Consider the following 21,048-nt stretch of genomic DNA (forward strand, 5'->3'; position numbering starts at 1 on the left):
GCTCTGAGAGCCACCTCACCTTCAGAAAGGAAATCCATGCTGAAGGTTGTTGAGCTTAGTGAAGCAGTCCAGCAAAGAGAGTCGACTGTATGAAGCTTACTTGTGCTCATTTTCCACAGAAATGAGTGCAAACGTTTATTAAGAACCCATCACGTGAGCAAGCAGTGTATCCTGAGGTTAGAGCCCTGACCAAGAGTAGCTGCTGGTGGACTTTCTCCCCCAAACACCTCCAAGTCTAAGACAGACAAGGAGCAAGCCATCTCAGCATAGGGTGATCAACCCTGCTGAAGACATATCGGGTCCTGAAGGAGGGGGTTGAGGAAGAGTCAGAGGAGGAAGAATTTGCATGTTGTTAACAAACATGTACCAGGTACCATGATAAGAATCCCGCCTACATTGCCCAATATAATCCTTATGCTAATCTTGTGAATTGAAGATTAAGGATTTGCTAAAGGAAATAGAGCCGGTCAGTAGCTGGCAGAGCCTGAAGCTGAATTTAGACTTATCTGCAGCCAAACAAAGCCAAACTGCTTGGATATTTTTGGAAGATGGTGAAGGATCCGAGCGCAAAAGTCGGAGGAGTCAAAGAGGAGGCTGGCTAGGAAAGGAAACACGTCTACATGAACTCAGAGTCAGACTTTTAACTAGAACAAAACTGACTTCACTCTCCTGGGCCGTCCATCTAGCATCCGGACGCCTTTCCAGCATCTAGAACCATCTTAGAGGTGCATCGTTCTTTGGAGTGTAAGAAAATTTGGACAGCTCCCAAATTCTATATTGGGTGGTTCAGCTGCGGCAGAGGAACACACCCTATCTTGTTTTCCAGTTGTGCTCTCTGGGTCACATGGGAACATGGGGTGGAGCAGAAAATTGTCAAGCTAGGCTTGTTTGAAACAACTTCTCCCCTTCTGAGAAATAGCAGGAGCCAAGACTCACGGTAGTCATTCCATAACTAACATACAGAAGGAAGAAAGGGAGGGAGCAGGAAATTGGATATAGAAACGAAGAGTTTCGGGGATGTGTATGGTGACGCACCTTTGTAACCCCAGCATTCGGGAAGCTGAGACAGGAGGATTACCGCTAGCATGAGGCCCACCTGGGTTGCAGAATTAAACCTTTTCTTAAAAACAGAAATAAAATCGTTTCGGTGCTAGAGATGTAGTTCAGCGGTACAGGGCTTGCTTAGCGGTCCAATTTCCAACACCGAAAAAAGTGGAGGAAAAAAAAAAAAAAAAGTGTTTCGGAGCCGAAAAGCCAGGGAGCAGGGTGGGGAACTCAGCATCCCTTCCCCGGGGTCTGCTCTGATTCTCCCTTTCCCACCGCGCGCCCAGTGCGCGCCCTGTGTGCAAAGACGCCTTTGCAGCTAGCCAGTGAGGGGCCAAGCTGCGACGGCCGGAGCGCGCCATTGGTTAGAACGGAGGCGAGGCGGGGCGTGCGCGGGGGCGCGCGGGTGATTGGCACGCGCAGGGAAGCCTGGCTCGGAGGGGGCCGAGGTAGCGCCGGGAAGGTGACGCGGCTGCGGAGGTGACGCCGTGCGGTCGCGCGGCCCTTCCGGCGCGGGCAGGCAGGGCGCTGAGCATCGGGCGCGCCTCGGCCGCAGGCCACCCCCAGCGCCGCGGGCGGGATGTAGCGCCCGGGCCCGCGGCCCCCAGCAGACGCAGCCGGCCAGGCCGTGAGTGCGGGGCGGGTGGGCGGGGCGCGAGCGCTGCAGGCTGCGGTCGGGGCTGCCCGGGAGCCGTCCGGCCCGGCCCTCGGCAAAGTGCGCGGTAAACATTTCCGGCCCCTCCCGCCGCGCGCCGCCGCCGCCGCCGCCTCCGATCGGGGGTCTGCTCGCGGCGCTCGGAGGAGCCCGGCGGTCCCCGAGCGCAGCCTTGGCAGCAGCGCGGGAGGCGGCCGCGTTCCAGCCCTGCTGGCGGCGACCCCCCCCACACACACACACCCGGAGTTGAACCTGCGACGGGAGTATCGGCCCCGGGTGGCCGGGGACCCCTAAGGTCCCCCCGCCATCCGCCTCCTGGATAGGGTTGCAGGGCAGGTTGGTTGGTGGTGGACAGGCCTAAGGTAACGCACACTCAGCCAGAACGTAAACAGATGCTAGGGTTGGTAGATGCTGTTTTGCTTGAGAATGTGGGTCTTCTGGCGCCAGGCTTTGAGAAAATAAAGTGGCTGTCCGCCGGTTTTCTCGTGCTTCGTGGGTGAAGAAGCTGGCCGTCTTTCAGGTGTCAGCCGAGCACCAAGAGGCCACGGGATCTGCGATGTTAATCAGATTATTTCCCTCGAGTGTTTAGCAGACGGGCCAGAGAGCCCAGCAATTGCAGTGCCTTGGTGAATCAAACGAAGATGGCAATGGGTGGTGCTTTCCCAAACCAGAGTAATGTTGGGATGTGTTTACCGCCTTTGCCTGGTGATAGTGCGGGGCAGACGCTGTTGGTGATGGTGCAGCCTCTGTGCCTGGGGCTTCAGATAGGATGGCGCTAAATAGATTGCGGTGTCAGAAGTCCCGGCTTGCGGCCACTACCTTCCTTTATTTCAGAAGTAGCTTCTGTGTCCCTGTTTTGGGAGAGGTCCTTGAGAAATCAGCCTTAAAAATCCCGTGTTGCCTGTGAAGAATTGGACTTTGTTGTGGGCCCTCACTTGCAGAGTAGAACCTCAGGTGGTGTTCCCAGAAATTACACGGATTTCTGAAGAAGGAAAGAGGATACTACTACCTGCGCGTAAGAGCGAATCTTAGGGAGCACCCTTAATTTAATACCCCCCCCCCCCGCCGATGGACATAGTGAGGTACCTTAAATGGGGTGCTAGGCTGACTTCTCTCTCTTCAGGGTGACCTCATTTGGGAAAAGTGGGTTATTTACTGCTCTGGGTGCCTTATTTCTTCACACCCCTGCTTAGACGACTGTCCTTTCCTGGGTTACCCTGCTACTGTGTATACCATATCAAACCATACAGGACTCCTACAAAGCTTTCCAAGACAGGGTTTCTCTGTGTAACAGCCCTGGCTGTCATAGAACTAACTCTCTTTGTAGACCAGGCTGGCCTCGGATTTAGAGACCCACCTGCCTCTGCCTCCTGAGTGCTGGGATCAAAAGCATGTGCTACCACCATGCCCAGCTAATTTTTTTTAATTTTTAAAGATGTTATGTGTACAGCTGTTTGGTCTGCATGTATATGTATGTGCATGCCTGGTGTCCACACTGGTGGCCCTCCAGGAAGGGACAGTCACCTAAGCAGGGGGTGGAGAACTGTGAGCCAACGTGACTGCTGGGGATTAAACCAGGGTCCTCTGGAAAAGCAGAGAGTACTGTTAACCACGAAGCCAGCTCTCCATTGCCTTGCAGCCCTCAGGAAACCCTTTTTGTTGTTGTTGTTTTGTTTTTGTTCTCGAGACAGGGTCTCTCTGTGTGGCCCTGGCTGTCCTGGAACTGGCCTCGAACTCACAGATGTCCTCCTGCCTGTGGAATTCAGGGTGTGCTCAGCAACCATTCCAAGCTTCTTAGTCTGCTTTCGCCTCTCTCAGTGGCCAGAACTGTGCACTTTGTAGTACTCAATAGATAATCTCTGGCCAAAAGATGGAGTTTATCCTTCGTTGGAGGCCAGGGAGGAGGAGGAGTTCCCTGCTTCTGTAGGAAGTAGTGTAAAGCCAAGTTGAAACTCTGGCACTCCCCTGCCATGTCAACTGCCCATCTACTTGTCATCTTCTCGTCTCCGGGCTCTGTTAAGTAATGTGGTGGTGCTGGTATTCGTCAAACTTGCTGCTTTTTGTCCTTGATGTGCCTTTGTCCCTAATCTGCTGCTCAGACAGTTCTCACCAGACTGAACTTGGTCCCACTTTGCTGCTCAGAAATGCTGGGGTGTGACTAATGCTTATGAAGTTTGGAGCAGTCTCGGGCTGCGGAGATCTTGAAGATACTCTCTAGCCAAACCAGTTCGGGTGATTGGCTTTTAAACAAGCACCTGTCAGTTCCCTTGCGAGTTTATGGATATGTGGTTTAAAGAGGATTTGGGGGTGCACTAGAGTGAGTGCTGTGCTGTGCAGCCGTAGCCACCAAACCTTTGAAATGTGCTGGGCATGGTACATACCTGTCAGTGATCCTAGCATTTGGGAGGCTGAGGCAGGAGGATTACCAGAGTTTCTAGACCAATCTCAACTATATAAGATGCCCCAAGCCAGCCACAGTTGCCTAGCAAGACCCTGTCTTAAAGGGTTGGGGTGGTGACGTAAAAGTCCCCCTTACCTAGTCCTCCTGCCCTACCCCCTGCTTTTGGTGTGTCTGGCTTTAGGAAAGTTTGCCCGTCTCTGAGATTAAAAAGCCCTGTTTTCTTCAGTTGGGATTAACTGACAGAGCTACAGCGGAAGTTAGATTGTGACTTGCTTCCCCCTTCAGATTCTGAGTCAGTAACGCTTGGCATCAAATAGAAGAGCTAAGGTCCCAGTACTGTAGTTGGTAATGTCAAACATTGACCTTTGCCTTGACTCACTTTTCCCCAGTGGAGCTATGAAATTAACCTCCCTTAGAAGACTTGTTAAGAGGAGAAAAAGGGTCTTTGTCGGGACTGCTAGACTGGTCTTTCTTCAGCAGGATGATAATCAAGCTGCATAGACAGGACCCAACTCACTGTCATACTCTCTAAGCGTCCAGAAGCTGAGGTCAAATCTCCTGGACCCTGCGAGCCTTTGACTCCAGGGAAAGTGTGTGTCATAGCTTGGAAAACTTGGATATTGCTTCAGAGGATAAATTATCGTCAAAAATCTCCAAGGGACACTCTTCAGCTAATTGGCCGGTGATTAAAACTCAACTTTTTCTCCCAAGTTTGGTGTAGGATTATCTTCCTTGTAGGAACACAAATCCCTCTCTGTGTCCACAGCTTTATAATAGCTTATCTTTGTCCAGTTGGGAAGCTTAGTGGTAAAGTTTATTAGCTTGGGTTGAAGAAATCCCAACAAAAATGCACTCTTGAGTTTGGTTCAATTATAATTTGCTGTGTTGGGTGTGGCCCATTTGGGAGGAAAGGTGTTTCCTCTAAGATGTGTAAGGACGTAGAGCGCTCCAGAAAGTTGAACTTCGTCTTGGCTCTTCTGGGTCTCCTGGAATCGGTCTAACGCCTTAGGGGTTTGTGTGGAATTTAAGTGAATAGACTAAGATGCTTGTAGTTTCCTGTTGTTGGTGAGTGGTCCGCCATAGAGCAATGCTATTTACAGGGCCTAGTGTTCCTGCTCTTTTTTCTTGCCAGACCTCAGCTCCCTTTCTTCCTTTCCTGTCTCTGTGTTGCTACAGTTTAGAAGACCAAACTGGACAGTGGATTTTCTCACAGTGCTGACATGATCTCCATTGACCTCCACTGTATGGTATATTTTGTGTGACCACTTGTAGCTGATGGCTGCGTTTTGAGGTAGCTGGGATGGCGGTTAGGTTTAGAGACTCTAGGTCTAAGGAGGTGGGAGGGGCTCGGAGCTAGTGAGAGGGGGTCTGGACAGAATTGGCAGGAGCAAGTCACTTGGGAGGAAAGGAGAACAGAGCTTTGTCCAAAGGATTTGAAGTCACAAAACGTTTCTGGTCAATTAAAGACACGAGTAAAAATACCAAGTTGGATTCTGTCTCTGAGCTTTGGACTCTCGTTGTACAGCTTGAAGTCTGTATCAATCTTGGGCCTCTTGTGGAATATTTAAACCGCACTCAAGTGAATTAAGAGCGGGACCACTCTGTTTAAAGAGTCCTCTTCCTGCACCGTTCTCCTGGAGCAGTGAGATCATGTCTCTTAACGTGGACATGTCACAGATTAAGCCTTCTGATAATACAAAGACAGTGATGTAAGTTGTTCAGCGTCTGTGTTGCACAGGACCTTATTCTCCTAAACGTGGTTGTTAAATATTCAGTGAATGAGTTGGCTTATTCTGGGGGAAAGGATGAGAGAAGGCCCCACGGTAGAGAAAAACGTTACAAACCTTGACCAGTGCTATGATGATAAATCATGTGTCTTGGCCTTCTTCATTCATTGTGAAATACACATTCAGACCAAAACTACTACAGGTCTGCATCATTTTAGGACCGGTGAATTGTTACCGTGTTCCAGAATATGAGCGCTGCTGTCCAGTTTCTCCCCTGCTTGCCTGTTGTATCTGGTAGCTTAGTGTGTGCCCTTCTTTTCAGCCTTCTCAAAGATGGCCAGAGTTATTTGTTGGTCTGTCTGTTTGTTGCTCAGTGTTACAAATCGATGTCTCAGAACTGTTTATTCAGTAGGATTTCCCATTGAGGAAGTATGTTTTGAGGTCAGCAGTTAAGATTTCCCAGTACCTCTTTTCATATGAGATGCCTATCCGCTGGGGTTTCCTGTTCTTGTTAAGCTTGCGTGTTGACTGACTGTGTGTGTTGGCAGATGCCATAGTGTCGCACGATTAGGGGCGGAGGAACTGGCTGTGCTGATAAAGGTGTGCTATATAGTGTGTTATTGTTCGTGTCTCACTGGGACTAGATCTGACCCTTACAACATAGGAGGATGCATGAGTTCTGAGCACTGCCTTCACCCGAGGGCAGATTAAAATATTAGTCAGGCATTGCCAGAACCAGTAGGAAGCAGGTAGGTAGGCGCAGGCATTTGAGAGGGGGAGTTAGCCTACATGAGGGTGGAGGCTAACTCTCCAAATAGACTGTTTGCAAGCTGGAGAACTAGGGAGTCCAGTGGTGTGATTACCAAACGAAGGCTGAATGTTGGAGGTTGTTGGTGCTTGCCCCAGAGTCCAAAGGCCAGAGAACCTAGACTTGTACATGTCTGCAGGGAGAAACTTCCATCACCGAGAGAGAATACTTCGTATGTATGTGTGTGTGTATGTATACACCTCCTCAAAGTTCACTTTTCCTCTGCTTTGTTCTGCCTGGGGGGGGGGAGGCAGCCATCTTCCGTACTCGGGCCACTAAATCAAATGCCCGTGTCTTCCTGAAACCCAGCACACCACAGGATGCTTTGGCAACTGTCTGGATGCTGCTTAATCCAATCACTGATACCTAAGATTAACCATAACCTACATACACCTAATTATAACCTCTGAGAGATTACTCTTGGGTAAAGACCAGTACAGATGTCAAAGGTGTTTGTTTATATAGGGAGCTGCCATGGAGAAAGCGTTGTGTCTCTAAGGAGTAGTCAGGGTTACTCTCAACATAAAAGAGTCTGCCTCTTAAGTTTAAATTCCTCACTTACCATACAACCTGCTGGGTTTTTGTTTTTTTTCTTTTTTTTGTTTTTGTTTTTGTTTTCTGCATTGTCCTATGTTAATATTCTGGCTAGGGCTGTTGCTATGAGTAACAAAGGCCCTTGTTTCTGGAAGAAGGAAGACTTGGCAATTTACAACATAGTAGAAATCTTTGGAAACGTTCCTTCCCTTTTTTATATCATTTCTATCTCCCTGACGCCTATTTTGAAAATTCAACGTCAAGCCCAATGCAGAAAATCCTAGAGTGCTTGGGAGTTTTCTGGGAAGGCTGAATTCTGATTTTCTTAAATGATCTTGTATGCCTGGTCTCTGGTTTATAAAAATGTAATATGAGTGGGGCTTGCGTTTATGGGCTCTGGTGGTTGGGACATGCTCTGGCAGAGCCAGTGATTAGGTATGTGTATGGCAAAGGGAAAACCTGGGGTGTCTCTTTGTCTTCAGCTTCCTGCTCCCAGGTAAGTCATTGCTGGTTGTAGGAGGAGTGTGAGGAGACCTTGTTACTGGAGCCCCGAACCCAGACAGTAACCTTACAAACCTTAGTAGTTTTGTAGAGGAATTAACCAGTGAGTATATGCTGAGTATGCCCCTGCAAGGCACGTTTGTCCAAATATATGTAGATAAAGGCCAAATGAGTGCAGATGCATTTAATCTACCGCTACCAAGCCTGCGAGATCTTTTAATCATTGTGGCCGGGTGTGTGCTTCTTTCAAGGAGAAGGCTAGGCGTGGTGGCACGTGCCTTTGATCACGCCACTCAAGCAGGGGCAGGTGGATCTCTGAGTTTGAAACCAGTGTGGTTTACGTATCAAGTTCCAGGCTAACTGGAGCTGTGTAGAGAAGCTGGCCTCAAACCACCCCCACACTCCCCCCAAAAAAGGAAATAGATGTATTGAGTGCGGCATGAAGCAGCCAGTTAGTAACAGGAGCACACTCTGCAGCACGCCTTTGTTTTTGTTGTCAATTCCACACCTAGGCCTTTTGTGGGAAAAGGGATGAGATCATGTATGTATATAATGAGATTTTATATATGTGCATATGTGAGATTAGGGTTTCTGGTGAAGCATAATATTCTAAAGAAGACGGTAGATTCCACTGAAACAGTGAGCTAGCCTGTACAATTCGGGTAAGCTGATTGACTGTTTCACATTCAGGGTAGAGTTACAGAAATGGATTGCATGTTGTCAACAACACCCCTCATGTCTGTGTTTGCAGTGTCTACCACCACAGGAAGATCTCTGCCCCCCGGGGCTGAGATACCCCGACCTTTCCTCAAGCTGAAGCTGCAGGGTATTGAGGTACCGGCCAGATGTCTTCCCACAGAGGGCCTGTGGCGGCGCAGGGCAGTGGGGCCCCTTCTAGTAACAGAGAAACTGACAAAGTGGAATTGGCTGAACTGGGTCCCCTGCTGGAGGAGAAGGGCAAGCGGGCAGCGTCCAGCCCAGCCAAGGTGAGCTGTCGCCAGAGCTGACCCCTCGACCAGCGCCCTCCCGAGCCTCCTCAGCCTATTGTTTAGCCCTCACCTCACTTCCACAATAACCACAGTGCCTGGGAACAGCTCTGGGCAAGTCTTTATCCAGTTTTTCTGACTTGAGCTTTGGGGAGTTAATTTCCTAAAAGAGCAGCACCCAGTGTCCGTCAGAAGAACGGAAGCGACCGGAAGCGACATTAGGGATCACTGAATGGACATGAGTTAATGTCCTTCAACTTTGACAAGGGGAAATCTCCCAGGTAACCAATCCCGAGCTTCCCTGTCACACACCTCTCCTGTTCCTAGTCCTGGAACTCGCTCTGTAGACCAGGCTGGCCTCGAACTCACAGAGATCCCCCTGCCTCTGCCTCCCGAGTGCTGGGATTGAAGACATGCATCTGGTCCACCACCACCTAATTCTTTGTGTGTCTCCTCTCACGCCCACGCTCCTGCACCGTGGAAGAGGAAAGGGGGTGGAAGAACCATTCCAGTCTTCCTCTGTAACTCTGTAAATGAGTAGGGAGTGTAATGGTGGCGGACAGGCCTCCAGCACTCGGGAGGCAGAGGCAGGCGGAGCTCTGTGAGTTCCAGGACAGCCATGGCTGCACAGAGAAACCTTGTCTTGAAAGCACCCTCCCTCCCACACCGCGCCCCCTCCCCCCGCAAAAAAAAAAAAAAAAAAAAAAAAAAGACTATAGGGAAAGACCTTGTAGCATCCCAGAACTTAATCATATACTTCATGGGAAGGTCGGGACATATGTTTTTTTACGGGGCCTGGTGTAAGAACGTAGTAACATTGCCACCCTGAATTAACCTAGGGTTTTTGTTCCTTTGGAGAAGAGTAAAAGAATGGATGTTGGGGTGAGCAAGCTAAAATCTACCTAAGAAAATCTCAGAGGGATTAGGGTCTTAAACACAGGGGAAAGTGTGAGCCACCAGACCCCATATGCCCGGGACACGCTGCGGGCTTTTGAAGAAAATACGTATTTTATGAGGTGGGAGAGAGAGAGAGAGAGAGAGTGTGTGTGTGTGTGTGTGTGTGTGTGTGCGTGCGCGCGCGCGCTGTGCGCACACGTGCAAGAATCTATGGAGGTTAGAGGTATCAAATGCCCCTAGAACTGGGGTTACAGGCAGTTGTGAGCTGCCTTGCCAGTGCTGGGAACTGTACCCCGGTCCTCTGTAAGGGCGATTAAGTTTTCTTAACCATGGAGCCGGTTTCCCTATTTCGTTTTTTGTTGTTTTCTGTAGCTCTGACTGTCCTGGAACTTACTAACTTACAGACTAGACAGGCCTCAATCGCAGCGGTCCACCTGCCTGCCTCCCAGAGCTGGGATTAAACGTGTGTGCCATCGCCTTTGGCTACAGTTGATTTGTACACTTTCAATCCCAGTTCTCAGGACGCGGAGGTGGAGGTGGAGGCAGATGGATCTTCCTGGGTTGAGGGGCCAGCCTGATCTATATAATGGGTTCCAAGCCAGCCAGGGCCACATAGTGAAAGAAACTGTCTTGGGGCAGGGGAGACAGGTAATTATTAGTAAACTGGAAGATAAGACTATTTGGGGAATTGGGGAAAGTTGTGGACTACTTGTCCTCCAAAAGGGAATGGAGGCTGGCAAGATGGCTCAGTACTTAAGGGTTCGTGCTGCCAAGCCTGATAAGCTGAGTTTGATCCCTGGAACCTATATGGTAAACAACTCCCTCAAGCTGTCTTGAGTTCTGTATGCCTTCGCGTGGAAGTACACACACTAAAATTAAAAAAAAAAAAAAGTATCAATATGTACCTGTAATATATTTAAGTAAATGAGATTAAATGAAAATTAAAAAAGAAAACCTAAGCCTGTGCCCTGACAAGGCTAATCTTTGTCACCCTGCCTCCTCTGTGCCAAATAGAACTTTCACTCCAGTATTGGCGAAGTATGACTCTCAGACAGCAGTGTTGTGAACACAGTAAGTCCCATGTTTGGGAGAGGAGGTACCAGCTCTATGAAGAGGCTGGGTAGGATCCTGAGTTTGAGCTGCTTTGTGTGTGCCCAGAAACGGTACAGGTTAGGAGATGCTGTCTGCATCTTTGTGTTTGTCGTCCTTAGGCTGAAGAAGAGCAGACATGCCCAGTGCCTCAGGAAGAGGAGGAGGTGCGGGTACTGACACTTCCTCTGCAAGCCCACCATGCCATGGAGAAGATGGAGGAGTTCGTGTACAAGGTGCAGCCCAGAGCCGGAAAGGGAAGGGGGTGGGGAGCAGGCTTGTCTGGGATGTCTCTAACTGCTTTGATGACCTGAGTTCAATCCCTTGTCCTTCTGATAAGAAAGAATGAATGATTCCCACAAGTTGTCCTCTGCTCTTCACAAACATACATACAGGATACTTTTTTTGATTTGTTTTGTTTTGTTTTTCAAGACAGGGTTTCTCTGTGTAGCTTTGGAGCCTGTCCTGGAACTCGCTCTGTAAACCAGGCTGACCTTGAACTCACAGAGATCTGCCTGCCTCTGCCTCCGGAGTGCTGGGACTAAAGGGGTGCGCCACCACCCAAACAAGAAATACATTTTTAAAAGAAAGAAGAAAGAATTCCTGCTTTACAAGATGTAGTATTAGCCTCGTTCGAACTTAGAATTGTTAACGGGGACAGAGGAGCGGGAGACAGAGGGACTCTAGGACATCATCACAGGTCTGTGGAAACCACGTCTATAATATCTGTGTTTTCTCTCATTAATTTTGAGAATTCAAGGAGCCTGTAGGAGGATCTCCATAAACTGATCAAAATATGAGTCAACGCCCTGCTCGTCCCTTTTTTTCTGTCTTTGGGATCTCCAAATCCAGGCTTATTTTCCTGTGACTTGGGGCCATCTGAAGCCTGAGTGACAGGTTCTTCTTCAGTGCAGGGCTTTCTGGAAACCTGGTGTTCACTGAGGCCCACCTAAAGGCGCCACGTGTATTGCAGGTCTGGGAAGGACGTTGGAGAGTCATCCCCTATGATGTACTTCCTGACTGGCTCAAAGACAATGACTACCTGTTACACGGCCATAGACCACCTATGCCCTCCTTCCGGGCTTGCTTCAAGAGCATCTTCCGCATCCACACAGAAACTGGCAACATCTGGACCCATCTGCTTGGTGAGTGATTTGGATGAGGAAAGAATCCAATTTCTGTTGACAAGTGCTGTGCCACTGAGCAACATTCGCAGCAAGAATTCTAGTCTTAGGTCGGCGGTGGTGGTGGTGATGCACGCCGTAGTGCTTTGAAAGAAATCGGCCCCCATAGGCTCACGGGGAGTGGCTCTATTAGGTGGTGTGGCCTTGTTGTGGTAGGTGTGGCTTTGTGGGAGGAAGTGTGTCACTAGGAGTGGACGCTGAGGTCTCAGATGCTCAAGCCAGTTCTCAGCCCGATGCTGGATAAAGAACTCTCGGCTGCTTCTACAGCACCATCTCTGCGTGGATGCCCCACGCTTCCCACTGTGATGACAATAGACTAAACCTCTGAAACTGTGAGCCAGCTCCAGTTAAATGCTTTCCTTTATAAGAGTTGCCATGAGAAGAAAAAAAAAAAAAGAGTTGCCATGGTCATGGTGTCTCTTCATAGCAATAGAACCCATCACCCATCTAAGACATACATGCACTTGGATCTCTGTGAGTTTGAGTTCAGCCTGTTTTACATAGGAGTTTCAGGCTGGCCAGAGCTACATAGTGAGACCTGAGTCTTAGTTGGGGTTTCTTCCAAGTCACTACACCCTGTCTCAAAAACAAAGAAAAAAACAGCAAAAAGGGAATTCCAGTCTTTCTTACCAAGGAATTCTATAGTGTTTGTCAGGAGTTGCCCTTAATCTTAATCGACATTTGATTGCTGATCTTTACAGCAGGGTAGAAGGGCCAAAACAGAAAATAGTACTGTGTGTTGTCCTTGGATTCCTAGTAGAACATTCATGTGATGGGAACTCCTATTCCTAGTTTGCCACTATAAAAAAACAAAATGCCAACATTTCACAGAATGGTATCTTTGTGGCCGGAGCGTGTACATCAGCTGATAGTAAGTACATTTACGTGGCTTCAAGAAGTCCTGGGTTTGATCCTTCTTCGCACCAAGTAAACTGGCATATGCCTGTAACCCCAGTACTCATGAGGTGGAGGCAGGGAGGTGGGAAGGATCATCCTTAGCTAATTCTCCTCATTTACCAATAGAAGCATCCATGGTCACCGTGCGTGTGTACGTGCGTGCGTGCGTGCGTGCATTGGCTCTTCCTCATGGGTGTTTCGTTTTCTCTTCTTCCCTTGTGCAGGTTTTGTGCTGTTTCTCTTTTTGGGAATCTTGACCATGCTCAGACCGAATATGTACTTCATGGCTCCCCTGCAGGAGAAGGTGGTGTTTGGGATGTTCTTTCTGGGAGCAGTCCTCTGCCTCAGCTTCTCCTGGCTTTTCCACACCGTCTATTGTCATTCAGAGAAAGTCTCTCGGACTTTTTCCAAGTAAGTTGAAAGAGAGCAGAAGCGAAGACCACCGTGCATTATTGTTGAATCGAATCTTGTCCCAGTACCCAGCGGATGCTTGAAAACGAGGGTTTCTCTTCTGCTGTTATGTAAGAACTTCATGAGAGCATCCCGACCTCCTTCCTCAGCAGATATGGGCTATGTCTTCTACTGAAACGGTACTTGAGGTGTCAGTGACTTGCTTTGGAGACCATGTGCATAAGACTGGCTTATCTGTGTATTGGCTCAGCCAAAGTAGTGTGAGGCAGGCAGTCTGCCTCATAAGGCTAGTGCTCTCCCCTCCCCCACCCCCAAAAGCTTATCTTTGTTGACCAGGCAGTACTAGACGAATCAGATCAGCTGTCTGTCAGGCGCAGTCGGTGTTCCTGGCCCAGCATGGGGATCTGTTTACTTGAGTGGTGGTGGTTCCTGCTTTCTTAGTAATGGTGGTAGATTATTTTGTTTCTCCCAATAAGGCCAATGACGAGAGTTCAGCTTTATTATTTAGCAGACCATTGCCCAGCAGGGTGGGATGCACTCAGTGGGCTGAGACCAGAGGACACGTGAGAACAGAGATTTGAGACAAGCCTGAAAATATAGCAAGTAAATGAAGGAAAAAGTCAATAGGACGGACAAGAGTATCTTCCACTGAGCGCGATGTCACGTAACTAATCCCAGCACGTGGGAGGCAGAGGCAGGAGAATGAACTGCAAATTGGATTCCGGTGTAGGCTGCATAATGGGTTTAAGGTGGTTTAGCAGGACCTTGTCTAAAAACAGTGAGAAGCCCCTGCCGCTCCTAGTCCAAGGGTTTTATTTTCAGAGCTCCATGAGATTGGGGAAATAACCCAGAGCCCTTCCTGAGTGTGAGCTGGGAACCAGCTGATTGTGGCAGAATTTCTGAAAGTGTCTTCTGCAGCTCTGTGTGGTCTTGAACTCCCGTCCTCATGCCCCGACCTTCCAAGTGCTAGGATTACAGGTGTGCACCACACCTGGCTTCCTCAGAGACTTCACTGGAAAGTAAAATGTGCTTTGACTTTGTGGACTCCGGAGCTAGTTCCTGGCCAGCCAGGGCTACACAGAGAAACCTGGTCTCGCGCACCAAAAACAAAACAAAACAAACAAAATGTAAAGTTTATACTTGTGTGTCAGACTCCATCTACCCCCTCCGCCTTCCTTCCAGAGCTTTCCCTGTCCTGTCCTCCTCCCAGCCTCATGGCCTCCTTTCTCTTTTCAAATGTCCTGTTGAGTCGGGTTTAGTTCCCAGGGTCAAATCTGGGTGCAGGTGAAAGGAGCTGTGTAATGAGCCGCAGGCCCCTACATTCCCGCCGCGCTGGGCTTCTGTGCTTCCTTTCAGACTGGACTATTCAGGGATCGCGCTACTGATTATGGGGAGCTTTGTCCCCTGGCTCTACTACTCCTTCTACTGCTCCCCACAGCCACGGCTCATCTACCTCTCCATCGTCTGCGTCCTGGGCATCTCTGCCATCATTGTGGCACAGTGGGACCGATTTGCCACCCCCAAGCACCGGCAAACAAGAGCAGGTGAGAAGGACAGGGCTCGGTGCTGCTGGGTGCCCCAACCGTGCCGGTGCCGCGACTCTTTAATACAGTGCGGTGTGTGTGACCACACGCGCGTGCACACACGCACACGCACACACACACCGTAAATACAGTTCCACGTGTGTGTGACCCCCTACACACGCACACACACACACCGTAAATACAGTTCCTCATGTGTGTGACCCCCTACACACACACACACACCGTAAATACAGTTCCTCATGTGTGTGACCCCCTACACACACACACACACACCGTAAATACAGTTCCACGTGTGTGTGACCCCCTACACACACACACACACACACACACACACCATACAGTTCCTCGTGTGTGTGACCCCCTACACACGCACACACACACACCGTAAATACAGTTCCTCATGTGTGTGATCCCCCCACACACACCCGTAAGGTTTTTATTGCTACTTCAAAACTGTAATTTTGCTACTCTTATAAATCATAATGTAAGTATCTGTGTTTTGCAATGGTCTTTTGCAACCCCTGTGAAAGGGCTGTTCAACGTCCCCCAGAGGGCTCTCAACCTGTGGGTTGAGAGCCACCACTGTAACCCCAATTACTTGGAGCAACCCCCAATTACCATTTGTTTTCAGCACCCTTAACTCGTTTTCTAGTTTACGTGCATGGGTGTTCTGCCTGCATTTATGTGTGTGTATCACTTGCATGCCGTGTGGGTCCTGGGACTTGAACCCGCATCCTCACAGAGTACTTCTGAATCAACTCTACCACCACCACAACCCCCTTCCTTGTTTGTTTTGGTTCTTTTTTTGTTTGTTTGTTTGTTTGTTTTTGTTTTTCAAGACAGGGTTCTTCTGTATATATTCCTGGCTGGTCTGGAACTTACTATGTAGACCAGGCTGGCTTTGAACTCAGAGATCCACCTGCCTCTGCTTCCCAAATGCTAGAATTAAAGGTGTTCGGCAATACCACTGGCCCCTCCTTCCCTCCCTTTCTCCTTCTCTTCCTTCCTTCCTGGTTTTGTTTTGTTTTGAGACACTGTAGCTTTGGAACCTGGCCTGGCACTCGCTCTATAGATCAGGTTGGTCTCAAACTCACAGAGATCCATCTGCCTCTTCCTCCCCAGTGCTGGGATTAAAAGCGTGCACCACCACTGCCCAACTTGTGCCCCTTCCTTAGTAATGTATGCTTTTTAAAAAATTCTGTAGCTAAAAGGACTAGTAAGTGAGTGCCGACTGCTTGCCGGGCACTGTTTGGACAAGAGCACCTGCAGGGTAGAGAGGGCGGTCCTCGTCCCTGTTCTGTGCAGTGTGGGGCTACTCCTTCCTTCATGTGACTTACCTGTGTGTCCCTGCAGCTTCAGGCCGCTGCTCATCCAGGCACATCTCTCCCTCTGCTCGGACGATGTGTTTACTTCAGTGTGACCGGAGGCTTTCCTGTCCCACCTGGCCCCACAGCCATTTTTAAATAATCACTCAGAGACTTAATATTAATTATAAAGCTTTGGCCGGTGGCTAAGGCTTATTACTAGGTAGCTCTTACATTTTAATTAACCCATTTCTTATTAATCTGTGTATCGCCACACACTGTCCATGGCTTACCAGCGACGCTCTGGCGTGTTGCTCCTTGGGCGGCTGCTGGCATCTCTCAGACTCTGCCCTTCTCCTGTATCTCCGTTTGGATTTCCCGCCTGGCTCTATGCTGCTGTCCCATGGCTAAAGCAGCTTTATCAACCCAGGAGAGCAACACATATTCACAGTGTGCAGAAAGACCTCCCACATCACGTCAGTCTTCTTATGATTTTAAAAATTGTAAATTGTGGCTGGGCCGTGGTGGTATACACACATTTTATTCCAGCACTCGGGAGGCAGAGGCAAGCGAATCTGAATTTGAGGCCGGCCTGGTGTACAGAGTAAGTTCAGGCCAGCCAGGGCTACACAAAGACAACACAAATAAAGACTAATGTAAATTTTGTTAAGAATTTCATGCTTGCATGCAGTGTATTTTGATTCTGTGTGTTCTCTCCAGCCTCCTTCCAGACCTTCTCCATCTTGTTCCCCTCCCAACCTTACACCCGCTTTTCTCTTTCTTTATGTTTTCTCTAATGGACTGTGAGCCTCGCTAGTTCTGCCCATATGTGCGTGGGTGTGGGGCCATCACCGAAGCCTAGACAACCTCCCAATGGCTGTACCCTCCAAAGAAAACTCGGCTGTCACAGTCCTTAGAGCTGGGGTCTTCAGGGCCTCTCGCTCTCTCCTGTCCCTGCTGGGATTTTTGGCTGACTCGACATTTTACTATTTATTTATGACTATGAGTGTATCTTAGTGTGTATCCGCATGTGCCCGTGGAAGCCAGAAGAGACTGCCAGATCTGAAGCAGGAGTTCCAGGCAGCTGTGAGTCACCAAACCTGGGTGCTGGGAACTGAACCCGCCGTTCTCTGGAAGCGTAGCAAGCACTAACTAGGACCCAGAGCGTCTCTTCATCCCTTTCTGTGATCTTAATGGTAGCCTACTCTCTGGTTGGAACCTGAATCCTAGCCATCCGTGATCTGTAACAAGGCAGCCATCAGATGATTTTCGACAGGTGTGTGTGTGTGTGTGTGTGTGTGTGTGTGTGAGAGAGAGAGAGAGAGAGAGAGAGAGAGACAGATTGACTGACTGAATGTATGTGTTTTCAAAGACAGACAGACAGATTGACTGACTGAATGTATGTGTTTTCAAACTTTGTTTTGAAGAAAGATCATACTAGGTAGCCCAGGCTGTCCCAGAACTCAATATGTAGACCAGGCTGGCCTGGAACTGGAAGAGATCCCCCTGCCTCTGCCTCCCAAGTTCTGAAGTTCTGGAGTTAAAGGAGTTCATCAGCAGCTAGCCCTCCCCCCATTACTCCCCTTACTTTATTTGTATGTATGTGTGAGTCTGTGTCTGACATGTGTCACAGGTGTCCACAGAGGCCAAAAGAGAGTACAGGATCCCCTCAACCCACAAGAACTCACCTTCTGTTAGTCATCTTTGTCTACATTCCCTAAACATGTGCTACTCATCAGAAAAGCGTCGCTTTTCATAAACAGAGTGGAAGCAGTGCCTTCCACCCATCCATTTCCTGCTTGACGGTCATGTCTGTGTTCTCTTCAGGCGTGTTCCTGGGACTTGGCCTGAGTGGTGTTGTACCCACCATGCACTTTACAATCGCTGAGGGCTTTGTCAAGGCCACCACCGTGGGCCAGATGGGCTGGTTCTTCCTCATGGCCGTGATGTACATCACCGGAGCAGGCCTGTATGCCGCTCGGATCCCCGAGCGCTTCTTTCCCGGGAAATTTGACATATGGGTAAGAAATGACTCTTCTAAGGGCCCGTGTTGGTGAGTGACTGACCCGTGCTCAAAGCTCTGAGCAGATGTGTTAAGAGATTTGGGTCTTGAAGTATTTGACTGTACGTTGTGTCTGAAGGTGGAGGCTAACGAATATCAGCACCGATGTCTCTGACAGCTTTTCTTAGGATGCTCTATAGCAGATACGACTTCTGTGGTGTCAGGCAGTTTTTAAGGAGACACCAGCAGAGAGTGTCCTCCCAGTCCTCTGCACCCTGCTAAAGGAGATCTCTGTTTGTCCCCGCAGTTCCAGTCTCATCAGATTTTCCACGTTCTGGTGGTGGCGGCAGCATTTGTCCACTTCTATGGGGTCTCCAACCTTCAGGAATTCCGCTACGGTCTGGAAGGCGGCTGTACCGACGACTCTCTTCTCTGAGCCTTCCCACCCGAGGTCGGAGGAGGAATTTCCCAAGTGCTTTTAAAAATAACTTCTCTGCCGAAGTAAGAGGGAGAGTCTGAGTTGTCTGTTTCTAGAAGAAACCTCTTAGAGAACTGAGTGCCAGTCAGCCTCAGCTCACTGTCACAGCCCCTGGGCAGTAAAACTCCCCTTTCCATTCCTTGGCTGGGTGCCACCTCCTCAGCAGCCACCTCAGCAAGGACTTTGAAGCTCATGTTGAGATCTCACCCATTCCTCCAGCCATTTTTTGGGGGGAAAAATTATGAACTGGGATTCTTCAGAAATTATGTTTTGTTTTTTCTTGAAGAAAATATTCCTCCCTTACGCCCCCCCCCCCATCCTTACTTTGTAACCTGGCTGATAACAGGCCATCCATTTTTGTAGCACACTTTTCGAAAACAATTATAACCTAGTCCCGTCTTTCTAGGGCCTAGATCTGCTTATATGGCAGGACAAACAAAGCCACCGCCTTTATGTAGCCCGGTTAATCATGGAAGTATGTCCAGGCTTCAAGTAACTTGAGTTTAAAACCTTTTCTTTTTCTTGGCAGAGTAATGTAAAATTAAAATGGGGAAGATATTTAATATTTAATACTAAGCTTTAAAAAGAAACCTGCTATCATTGCTATGTATCTTGATGCAAAGACTATTATAATAAAAGAAAGTACAGACAACGCTTGGCATTCAAAGAGTTAACATGCATTGTCCACACCGCTTGCTCACAGCTCCAGAGAATTGAGGCTTGTGACGACTCAAATCTGAATCACACCGACAGTCAGACAGATGTGGTCAGTGAATAAGCGCAATTCAGTTCTCAGTTTCTCTCCTCTAATACAGGGTAGCCCCACACAGACATCGTTAGGAAAATTACTGTGCAGGCTGGGGATGTCCCTCAGAATCAGAAGGTAGAGTGTTTGCCTAGTATGAGACTAGTTTTCTTGAGACACTGTCTTAAAAAAAAGGGGGGGGGATTACTGTGCTATAGTAGTGTTAATTATTATAAGAGTCTCAGGAATGTCGGAACATATCCTAGAGTTTGGCGGCTAAAGAACAGTTCAGTCAGTTCAATGTTTGACATACTCAACCCTAGAGGTGGTTGTTTGGCCTGTGCCACTGTACCTCCTCCTTCAGACCCCACGCACAAAGGCCCGCCTTGTCTGCTGTGATTGTCACAAAGGTTCTTTGGTACCTTTGTGAATTGTATTGCACCTGCTTAAGAGCTTCTGTTCATCGGGTAGTGTGAGCTGGTGGTAATTCCAAGCGAATGAGCAGTTAACGGAGGACCGTGAGGTACAGTGTGTTCACTTCAATGTTTATACAGCTGAGCATCTTTTGAAGAAACAATTTAGCTGGGTGTGATCATGCACGCCTTTAGCCCCAGCACACCAGAGACAGGGGCAGGAGGATCTCTGTGAGTTCTGGGACAGCTTCAAAACAAACAAAAAAATAGAAAAGAAAAATAGAACAAGAAACAAACTATTTCTTAGTCTCAAGTGGTCATCAGGAAATAGGAATTAAAACCAAAAAGGACAAAGGTAGACATGGTGGTGTGTGCTTTTCATTTCCACAACCGGGACGCAGAAATAGGTGGGTTGCTATAAATTTGAGAGTAGCTTGGTCTCCATGGTGAGGTCCAGGCCAGCTAGGCCTCTGCAATGTGATGAAAAAAGAAAAGGAAAAACCGTTTCACTCCAGCCACATGGGCATGGCCGCGTAGCCCAGGCTGGCCTCCAGCTAGGTGTGTAGCCATGGATGGCCTTGAACTCTCTTGAGTCTCCTGTCTCTATCCCTGAGTCCTGGGATTACAGGCATGCCCCACACCCTGTAAAAACGATATTCTACTAAGAGTATATGTCCTCTATCCACCTGCCATTTATGTTCTGTGAAATACTTTATTTGCTATTTGTAGTCTTTGAAATAATTTATTAGTGTTTTAATTTTTCTTATGGCCAGTTGGTTTCTATAACCAGACCCTCATGGGAAATAGCCAGAACTAATTTTAGAAAATATCAGTCTTTAACATACAGATGACTATGACTAATAATTTAACTTGTCCTATTACGTTGCTGTGAATATCAGATTCTGGCTGGGGGAGGCAAATAAACATTACAGAAATCAGACAATACAGTTTTTAGTTTTAGTACTTCTAATTTTTTCCCAACAAAATTGCCCTTTGCTCACGTACTAAATATTAGTGACAAAATACAGGAAACCAAAGTTGTGAGGAATCAGATTCTGTAGATTTGTAAATATAACATTCTATAATCAGAAAAAAAAAATGGGGCACTAATCTACTTACTCTTTTACTTTCCAATACAAGTATTGTTTAGTATTTTTCAATTCCTGATAACTACACTATGGGACACCTTAAAAATTCATTTCATCAGCAAACATGTCCTTTAGGTCATAAGTATTTTCTTACGATTTTTATTGTGTGAGTGTGTGTGGGGGGGGGCATCAAGTCCTCTGGAACTGCAGCTACATATGGTTGAAAACTATCCTGTCTGTACTACTGGGAACCCAACTTACGTCCTCTGAAAGAACAGAAAGTACTGTGAACCATTGAACTATCTCAACACCAAGCCCCAGCTTTTTATTTTATTTTATT

General features: G+C 48.2%; 1 protein-coding gene across 1 annotated transcript; it reads left to right on the plus strand.

Moving 5' to 3' along the window:
- Nucleotides 1-8,448: 8,448 nt before the first annotated feature.
- Adipor1 (adiponectin receptor 1) lies at nucleotides 8,449-19,114 on the plus strand. The gene is made up of 7 exons (XM_051203930.1): nucleotides 8,449-8,656; nucleotides 10,765-10,878; nucleotides 11,616-11,787; nucleotides 12,948-13,134; nucleotides 14,491-14,678; nucleotides 17,810-18,003; nucleotides 18,292-19,114. The coding sequence occupies exons 1-7, from the start codon at nucleotides 8,516-8,518 to the stop codon at nucleotides 18,418-18,420; spliced, it is 1,125 nt and encodes a 374-aa protein (XP_051059887.1). The 5' UTR covers nucleotides 8,449-8,515; the 3' UTR covers nucleotides 18,421-19,114.
- The last annotated feature ends 1,934 nt before the right edge of the window (nucleotides 19,115-21,048 follow it).

This window comes from Phodopus roborovskii, unplaced genomic scaffold, assembly GCF_943737965.1.
Source record: "Phodopus roborovskii unplaced genomic scaffold, PHOROB, whole genome shotgun sequence".
Lineage (NCBI taxonomy): Eukaryota > Metazoa > Chordata > Mammalia > Rodentia > Cricetidae > Phodopus > Phodopus roborovskii.